The sequence below is a fragment of the Gadus macrocephalus genome, chromosome 17 (genome assembly GCF_031168955.1).
Source record: "Gadus macrocephalus chromosome 17, ASM3116895v1".
In the NCBI taxonomy this organism is placed as follows: domain Eukaryota; kingdom Metazoa; phylum Chordata; class Actinopteri; order Gadiformes; family Gadidae; genus Gadus; species Gadus macrocephalus.
The window spans coordinates 929,528-939,207 of record NC_082398.1 but is presented as its reverse complement, the minus strand read 5'-3'; the positions used below and the strand labels follow the sequence as shown (position 1 = coordinate 939,207).

The following is a 9,680-nucleotide window of genomic DNA, read 5'->3' as shown; positions in this document are numbered from 1 at the left end:
TAATGTAAATACAGTGTTCAAAATCTGGATCAAATATGCTATACAATAACTAGGTTTACCTACTACACGATATTTTGGGTAATTGAATTTATTAATTTTTCTCAACAAAATGTTTATAGGGGTAGCGTGGCCGAGCGGTCTAAGGCGCTGGATTAAGGCTCCAGTCTCTTCGGAGGCGTGGGTTCAAATCCCACCGCTGCCATATCTTTTATGTTCTACGGTGCGATCCACCGTCGACTTTGTTTCACTCGGTACTCCAAAATTAGTTTTTTCTCGTTTGTATTATAAAATGTATCCGCAAGAAGTCAACGCCGAACTGCGGAGTTTTTTTGCCGCGCATTTGCCGCGCAGTTCGGCGCGGCACATGCGTACGCATGCGCGTAAACGGCCTTATCGCTCGCCGTAGAGCTCGAAATTGTGTTTCCGGCAACAAGGCAGTGTTGCCACAAGCCGTCCCCTCCAAACCCTCAGCCGACTGTTTATCTTCATGGCATGAGCGGAGAGAAAACAGCAACAACAGCAACAGCAACAGCAACAACATTACATTAGGACCCGACCGTCGCCTCAGGACACCATGAAGCCCCCGCCTCGGCAGCGCATCCTGACCAAACGCTACGAGGAGCGCAGAACGGTGCAGAAGCAGGTGCGCGAACGGCGAGGGCTTATGGAGAATGTGTGCACCTGGGGGGTCACCGAGCAGCGCAGGTTGCTGAAGGGCCTCGAGTGGCTCAAGCACCACCGTCGCGTCGAGCCGGACATCGACTATGAGTGGTTGCAGAAGAGGGTTCCCAAGCGGTCCATCGAGGAGGTGAGCACCCTACGCTCTGCACGACGGCCCTTCGTGGGGTTGCACACACACACACACACACACACACACACACACACACACACACACACACACACACACACACACACACACGCGCAAGCACACTGCACGCACACTTAATCACTCACACACTCACTCAGTCACTCACACAATTATGTTTCTGTAATCAATGTCAGTAGTATGTATTTTCTTTTGTGGGGGTCAGCACAACTATATAAATATATATTAACAATTAAGCGACACATGATGAACAGGTAACTTATCTACACACGAGGTGGTGGACCTGACAGTAAGCACATCTAAACAGCACACAGTACGCTCAAACAGCAGGTCAGCTGCTTGAACCTGCGTAATATAGGAATCCTTTAATCAAACTCCTCTCTCCTGTCCCATCACTACTCTCTCTCTCTCTCTCTCTCTCTCTCTCTCTCTCTCTCTCTCTCTCTCTCTCTCTCTCTCTCTCTCTCTCTCTTCCTCCACCCGCCCCCAGCTGTGCACCGTGGTGCGTGAGCTGAAGGTCCGGGCGGTCAGCAGGGGGGCCAGTCAGCTGCGGAGGCAGCGGAGTAACGAGGCGGGGCTTGAGGGCGAGGGGGAGGAGCCTCTCCAGCTGTGGCGGGAAACGGCCCGCTTCGTGGCGGGGGACCTGGAGGGGGACATCGCCAAGGCGTTCTCCCAGGTAGGGCGCGGGCGCCGGGGCTAGTGGGTGTTGTGGTTCCAGGTTGCTATGGAGACGAGTGATGGAGGTGTATGATGGAGGTTAAGAGTGAGAGAGAGAGTCATCGAGACAGCCGGCGTGCCGGTCTGTGTCGCGGCTGCGCTATGATTGCACGTGCGGTTGGTTTAGTGTCTACTGTGAAAGTGCAACACGCCGTGGCTACACTCTAACGATTCAGTGTTTCGTACCCATGTTTAAGAATAAAAGCTCAGGTCGATGAAGTCATGTGTTTGCGTTGATTAATTAAATCAGGTTTATTTTTCTTTTAAGTATTTATTACATGAATGATGTTCTAGTTTATATTTACCAGGTAAATATAATCTCTCTCTCTCTCTCTCTCTCTCTCTCTCTCTCTCTCTCTCTCTCTCTCTCTCTCTCTCTCTCTCTCTCTCTCTCTCTCTCTCTCTCTCTCTCTCTCTCTCTCTCTCTCTCTCTCAGATGCTGGTCGTGTCGTCCACAGAACCTCAGACCCCTTTGAACTCTGCAGTTTCTCCCCCGCGGTCTGGCCACGCCCAGCCCCCCACGACCGGCCCTGTCACTCCAGGTGGACACACAAAAAAATTCTGTTTCTTCAGTTCATTGGCTGAGAGGCGAGGGGGCGGGACCTTCATGGTGCATCTTGCTTGAATCTAAACCAAACAGGAAGAAGTCTGTGGACCGATGAGTTGTGGGGTTTTCTGTACTAATCTGCATCATATGCTACCTCATTGATGCTGCCACTTATTTTTACATACACATTTTACTTATTTTTTACTAACTTTATCGGGATCTTGTATTGTTGCTACTATATGAGTGTTGAGGAACCAAGCCTAGATCGGAGTCAAAGTCAACTTTACTGTCAATGGGCCAGAGATCTAGGAACCTAAATTGAGTTTATCTCTGGTCCACGATATAATAAGAACAAAACGATAGAATTAGGTCGAATAAGATAAGTAATATTTAAAATAATAATAATAATATTATTATTATTATTGCATTAATAATATAAGATTAGTACTTGTTTACTCTTGTACGATAAGATGTAGTTAAAGTATCTCTGACTCTCCATCCTGATCCCCTTCAGGGCCCCTCCCTCCCAGGGGCCCCTCCCCGGGGGGCCTGGCCCCCGTCCTCCAGACCCCCGTGGTGACCCTGACCCGGGTCCCCCTGTCAGGCCCCCCTGTAGGGGTGCTTGTCCCTCCGTCCACGCCGGGGCAGGGGCCCTCAGCCACGCCCTCCGTTGCGTTGCCAGGGGCAGGTTGCCAAGCAGCCGCCTCCACGCCTCTGTTGCGGCGGCTCAGCCAAGCGTCGGCCGTTGCCGGGGCAACGGACAAGCCTGGCTCAAGGGTGGTAAGACCTGTGTGTTTCGATGCTATGCTAATGCTATTGGCGATTGCTAACACATTGGTAAGACCTGTGTGTTTCGATGCTATGCTAATGCTATTGGCGATTGCTAACACATTGGTAAGACCTGTGTGTTTTTTTGCTGTACTAATGCTAATGTTAATGTTGATTGCTAACACAGGTCCTTGAATGGCTAGCGAACCACGCCTCGTTTGAAATGATGTGACCTTTTATAGAGAATTTTATCCACACACAATATCTTATAGTCTAGGTTAAATCAGATGCAACAACATTTAAATAAAATAACATTACCAAGAGAAAACTATCTAGACAAGGAACTTTGTAGCGTGATTAATGGACCGCTAGGATACCAGAAATAAAGTTGTTTTTAATTATTTGAGAAAGCATGACATGAGAAACACAGTGATACCCACAAAAAGTTTAAGTGATACGTTTTGAGATTGTTTCACTTCACTTTATAAGTTAATGCCCTGCATCCAAATAATAACCCAGAATAATACAGTGTTTGAAATGATTACATGCTCCAATGGGTTTCCCTCTATGTCTGGCTCAACAAATCAGTTAACTGCAAATAAAGCCTGTGACTTTAACCTTAATTAAAGTGATTTTATTTAATTTGGTTTGGCATAGAGAAATTCAACATCTTGTGTAATCGTTTCAGGAACCTGTTGAAGGCCCAGGCAAGGCAGGTCAACAGGAGCAGAGGTCGAAGTGCTTCGTGGACTTCAATAAGATATACCTGCACCTCTCCCATCCCTGGAGGGAGGGCAAGGACGGCCCCCTCTCGCCCTTGGGTAGGGCACGTCTTTGTCTCCGTTATATTACAACGAAATAAGCGTCCACTAACTACACTGTGGGTTCATGCTGTCGGCAGTGGCACTCCGTTTCGCTCCTCTTTTCCGTCAGTGTACCACTTGGTGGGGTGAGTCTCAAACAGCGTTTCTGACCCGAGCAACGAGACAAGTTGACTTTATTTTCAGGGACGGCTGGTATAAATGGGCTAACAGGGCTAAGCCCTCCCTACCTTTTACAGTAAAAATGAACAAATATTATTAAAAACCTTAGAACATATTGTTTTAAATTTTGGTAAACCTAAAGCAGCACCAGCACCAAAAAGTGACAGAAAAACCCAGGATATATGACATATCTTCGGTTTTTTCTAGTGAACGGGCTAAATGTATTCAGCCCTAGCGGAGTAGCGTAAGCTTCCATTCAATTTTGATTGACAGGTATCGTGACACGCCCCCTTCATATGCTTCCCATTTGGGCTAAAGTCATTCAGCCCAAGCACAGTAGCGTAAGCGGGCATTTTATTGTGATTGACAGGTGTCATGACACGCCCCCATTTGGGCTAATTTCATTTAGCCCAAGCGCAGTAGCGTAAGCTTCCATTGAAGTTTGATTGACAGGTGCCCTGACACGCCCCCTTCATATGCTTCCCATTTGGGCTAAATTAGTTTAGCCCAAAGGTTGACCTAGCCCAGTAGCTACAGTACAGTGACCTTCGACCAATCACAGCACAGTAGCGCAAGTGCAGTATGGTGGGCGTTAGCATGAAAATGAACGAAGTGGATTATTTACTTTCTAATCGGTTTGTGAATCCGACATTCACATTATATGAAAGTTATGAACAGAGATATATAAAGGTGACCTCATGGCGTCTGGAGCCCTGTGAAGTATTGATAAATGTAATGCATTCTTTAGCCCACCCACCCAAAATCACCACCACATTTTTATAGAAAACACAAAATTATAATATCAAACGCACGGTCAAAAAACTTCCCCCAGTATCTGACTCCTACTAGCAAAAGTCGCGTCCAAACCTTAGGATTAGTATTAGTTAATACTAAACCCCTATTTATAGAATCGAAAACACAAAATATAGAAATGTTTTTTCAATTGTCATTACCAATAATAAATTATTTTTCATAAACTTATTATTATCAATCGATGTGTTCCTCTTGGGCTCCTGCACTGTCTCCTCTCTGGGCTGCATGGGGTCTTGGTTTACTGTTTTAAGACCTAATTCCATTTTATTTCAATCGAATGAACAATGCCGTTTTCTTATCCTCTCTGATGAGTGGCCGGGCGTCCGACCCTTTATTATCTGATCTGATATCAGATCAGATAATAAAGGGTTGGCCGGCCGCACCCCTCCCCACAAGGCCGTTACGATGTTGACCGCCACGGTGGAACCCGCGTCGTTCCTTATTACTAATCGCCGTTCCTGATTGGTCGAAGTGAATCCAAGTCATAGTTGACATTGCAAATAATTGCAGTGAGTCAGCGGCCACGGCCGTTTCCCTGGTAATCTGCTAACGAAGGTGACATCATCACCAGTATTGTAGAATCATTACCCAAACACGACAGACCCATATTAGTAACTCAGAACTCGGTAAGGGTTTTCTGGAAGGTGGGCGTGGCTTTGAGCCGAGGGTGTTGGTGACGGATGCAGTGCAGTGTCTCAACCGGCCCGGGGGAAGGTAGGGCGGAGCTCTGAGGTCCCTGAGGAGCCAGGGCGGGTCCCTGGTGGGTGTCACACGGGGCCCCTGGAAGTCGCCCTCTGGATAGCCTAGCCTAGCCTAGCCTTCTGGTCGGGACAACAGGGAAGTTTGGTAAATCAAAGAAAAACGAATAAACGTCTCTTACTGCAATGATGGGACTCTACGTCACATTACGTCTCGTAACATGGAGATGGTTTGAGATGTGCCAATTTAATGATTTAGCGCAAAATGCACTGGGGTGTGTGTGTGTGTGTGTGTGTGTGTGTGTGTGTGTGTGTGTGTGTGTGTGTGTGTGTGTGTGTGTGTGTGTGTGTGTGTGTGTGTGTGTGTGTGTGTGTGTGTGTGTGTGTGTGTGTGTGTGTGTGTGTGTGTGTGTGTGTGTATATATTATATTATAGTTATACATTACAGCTTCATTATATTAAATTGGCAATACCAGATCAAAAGCCCTGTTGTGTTGTCTAGAAACACAATACTGTAATCTGACTACCTGTGATGTCAGGCAAATCGTATGATTAATTTCTTGCTGCCTTTCCTTTCCTGGCCTCCAGAGTGCGCTGTGGTGCTGGACCTTCTGATGGCGCTGCCAGAAGAGCTCCCTCTGCTGGATGGAGGCAAACTACGCCAGCACATGATCGAGGTAATCACACAAACGCAGATGGAGGGTGTGGGCCAAAATAAAGAAACAACACAATAAAAGTGTGATCCCGCACAGGCTTTAAAACTTTAAAACTGTTTATTTTCCCTTCTGTTATTTGTTTCGTGAAGCTTAGTCAGGTTTTTTATGGGAAAAAGTTAAACATTACATGAAGAAGTCATGGCCCATAAAGCTGCACCCCGTTTAAAAGCGCGTGTCTTCACCTCTGGAATATGGCTGCAGACAATAAAACACCCTCAGTCATTCCTTTTACTGGGGTTGTTGGGTCGTCATGGATACTTGAAAAATAAATACTAAAGTCTGACTGATGTAAAATGTCCCTGTTCACAATAATCGTATAGCTGTGGCTCCCAACGGGGTTAAACCCAGTACCATACCGGTAACCCCTGGTAAGGTACGGGGTTCAACTGTGTACAAATTAGAACGCAGATCAAACCCGTAAGGGGAGAACCGGCCTTTGGTTTAGAAAAAATTCACACTCATTCAATAAAAAAAATAAAAACGTTGTAAATCCCCCGGAGATGTAATCCCTTGGTTACAGCAGCCGTGGAAACACAGGATATAAAACAATACAATGACGATACAAAGAAGTGCTAAAGAAAACAAAAATAGATTCTAAAGTAAGGACAAACATTATCAACAGTCTAAACAGTATAAATCATAAAGTGGCCCAGTGCCAGTACTTCACATTATTTAAATGCAATGTAAAAAAAAAATCTAATAATAGAAACAGTGACACCAACATATGCCTTGAGCGAGGGTTGTCACGCCCTACCTCGGTGCCTGGGGCGGTGTCCGCGTGCTACACCCCGCCTGGGGGACTTTTACGGGGCTATAAGGGCACAGGGGATGGCGCTGTTGGAATCCGGTTTAATGATGTTTTTATAACGCCACACGGCCCGATGCTGCCGTGTCGTACCGTGAGGGCGTGTGGTGAAGGCTGGTCTAATCTGTGCACACAGATTACTCACTGCAGCACAGGTATGTAGCCTCACCCAGCCGCAGAGTCCAGTAGCACTGGGCCAGGTGAGGCTGCTTCACCAAGCTATCTCCCCCCCCCCACACACACACACACACACACACACACACACACACACACACACACACACACACACACACACACACACACACACACACACACACACACACACACACACACACACACACACACACACACACACACACACACAACCCCCCCCCCCCCACCGGCCACGTCCACTCACCCACCAAACGTGCAGGGGCACTCTGTTTCACTCCTCTCAGCGAAAGTCTTTGTTGAGTATTTGTTGTTTTATTTCTTTTTTATATCGCAGCAAAATTAAAAAAAGAAAAGAGCAAAATAATAATATCAAACACACAGAAAAGAAAGAACTGTGTTGCTTCCCACAGTATCTGATTCCAACTCACCAAAGTTAAAGTCCAACCCTAATATTTAGCATTGGTTAATACCAAACAGAAACGTCATATTTATATAACCGGAAATACAAATATAGAGATGTTTTTATCATTAATACATAACCCTAACCCTAACCTTGTAAATAATAAAACAATCATCATTACCAATGATTAATTGTTTTTTATCTAACTTATCATTAATCAATGAGATCCTCTTTGGCCCCTACACTGTCCCCTCAACCAACAACGCACACCACGGAGGATCAACAGAGCTGCTCTTTCTGCCCAACCCGCTTACGTCTCTCTCCCCCTGACCCCTGACCCCATGCAGACCTACGCCAGCCTCTCCGCCCCCGCCCCGCGGGCAGAGAGGGGTGAGGTCCCCCCGCCGCCGGCCGCGGCCACCAGCCCCGGCCCCGCCCAAGCGGGACCCAGCCGGGACGCCGTGAACTCGGCCGCCGCGGGAGAACACAACTACTCGAATGACCGCGGCGAGCGCGTGGTAGCGGCGAAGACACCCACGCCGCCCGAGCCCCCGCTGTGCCCCCTCAACCCGTTCAGGCTGCCCTTGAAGCTATTGGTGAAACGCTCTTAGCTAGCCTGTGGACACACGCCGCGCCCCGAAGTAGCGCTCGCTGTACGCCCGGTCCTCCCTGTTTACGTTCTGTGAGGCGCACAGGGTCTGACGCACGTCGAGAAGTACGTCTGGCGTCGCTGAACGTGAGCCGCCGCTGTGCGGGGGTTGAGGCAGGGCCGTAGAAAGAGCTCGTCTGGTGCTGCAGTTGTGTCGGGTCCCCCAGACCCCATCTAGCCCAGACTCTGCATGCATGTAAAACCTTTTCTAATGAATGTCCGTGGGATCCGCAAGTGAGAGTAAAGTTTATTCTGTACGGTATGGTTGTTACTATTAAGATATGTTTGTGATAATAAATATCCCTTCAAAGGTCAGGCGCTTGCCTTAACCGCTAGTTAATGAATATTCGGTCAATCATTAAAGACCAATGCAACCAAACCCATTTTTGAAGAAATTATACGTAACACCTACATTGTCGGTTAAAAGATTTTCAATCTGTTCGATCTGTTCTACCCTGGCCTGAAATCGTTTTTTGTTTCCTTAAACCGTTGCCCCTTTCAGGAAGGACTTTTATTACCCTGTAACCATCTTCCAATAAATATTATCAGAGTTGCCGAGGAGTGTTGTGGAATTTGAATATTGTTTGATTACTTTTTGTTGGGGTATGGCCGCATACTCCCTCTTCCTTATCACACGTAGAGCCCTTTATGAGCTGACGCCAGCTTCCTACTGGTGGACTGGGATGTCCGGGAGATAAGGACGACCACAGTAGCAAACTGCACATTCAGACACCGGAGCTCCTTGGGATCCCGCTGGACGCGCTCAAACAAGGGATTACGCTCTCTTTTTTTTTTTCATGAGGAACCGTTTCTCCCCGGCTAACTTCAGAAAGGCTGCGGGCCGCGATGGCCTCGACTTCTCGTAGGAGCATCTGGGTGGTGTTCACCTGGGTGGTGGTCCTCTGTGGACCGCTGGTGGAGGGTGAGCGATTCATGTTGTAGATAATGGAGGAGATGGTGGAAGGAGGAAGAAATGTATCGTATGAATGAATCATAATAATTCATCTGTTTTTTACTGCGCTTATCAGTAAGTACTCAAAGACGCTTAACAAAAAAAAGGAATACGGACAGTACAGACACTCAAACAAAAGGAAAATAAACGACACCACAACAATAGACGTCACAATAAGAGAGGGAGAAAGGGTGGAAGATGGCGGAGGATGATTTGTCAGATGTTGTAGGTGGTCCTGACGAGATGGGTTTTAAGTTGACTCTTGAATCAAAGGAGTGTATCGGGATTTTCGGATGGCGATAGGGAGGGAGTTCCAGAGCGGAGGGGCGGCGATGGCGAAGGCTCTGTCCCCCAGGGTGCGGTACTTCAGGGTGTCCGCTCTGTCCCCCAGGGTGCGGTACTTCAGGGTGTCCGCTCTGTCCCCCAGGGTGCGGTACTTCAGGGTGTCCGCTCTGTCCCCCAGGGTGCGGTACTTCAGGGTGTCCGCTCTGTCCCCCAGGGTGCGCTACTTCAGGGTGTCCGCGCATCCTTAAAAAGTCTTAAATTCATGTTTCTAAATTGAAGGCCTTAAAAAGTCTTAAATTCGTTACAAATGTCACATGCTTGTCTTGAATACTGTAACTCAAGGTCTTAAATTTGTCGGGGCAGGACTA

General features: G+C 47.5%; 1 protein-coding gene and 1 non-coding gene across 2 annotated transcripts; both read left to right on the top strand.

The window, feature by feature from the left end:
• The first annotated feature begins 120 nt into the window (after nucleotides 1-120).
• On the top strand, nucleotides 121-202 carry trnal-aag (transfer RNA leucine (anticodon AAG)). Its single transcript has one exon. It is a non-coding gene; the product is annotated as a tRNA-Leu (tRNA).
• A 141-nt stretch (nucleotides 203-343) lies between these two features.
• snapc2 (small nuclear RNA activating complex, polypeptide 2) lies at nucleotides 344-8,628 on the top strand. Its single transcript, XM_060077263.1, has 7 exons — nucleotides 344-808; nucleotides 1,317-1,502; nucleotides 1,980-2,085; nucleotides 2,605-2,870; nucleotides 3,547-3,679; nucleotides 5,941-6,029; nucleotides 7,774-8,628. Exons 1-7 carry the CDS (start codon nucleotides 575-577, stop codon nucleotides 8,035-8,037), a joined length of 1,278 nt encoding a protein of 425 aa, XP_059933246.1. The 5' UTR covers nucleotides 344-574; the 3' UTR covers nucleotides 8,038-8,628.
• The last annotated feature ends 1,052 nt before the right edge of the window (nucleotides 8,629-9,680 follow it).

Coding starts and splice junctions, on each gene's coding strand:
- snapc2 (XM_060077263.1), top strand. CDS start 575: ATGAAGCCCCCGCCTCGGCAGCGCATCCTGACCAAACGCTACGAGGAG. Junction 2,871..3,546: donor ACAAGCCTGGCTCAAGGGTG/GTAAGACCTGTG, acceptor TAATCGTTTCAG/GAACCTGTTGAAGGCCCAGG. Junction 6,030..7,773: donor TACGCCAGCACATGATCGAG/GTAATCACACAA, acceptor GACCCCATGCAG/ACCTACGCCAGCCTCTCCGC.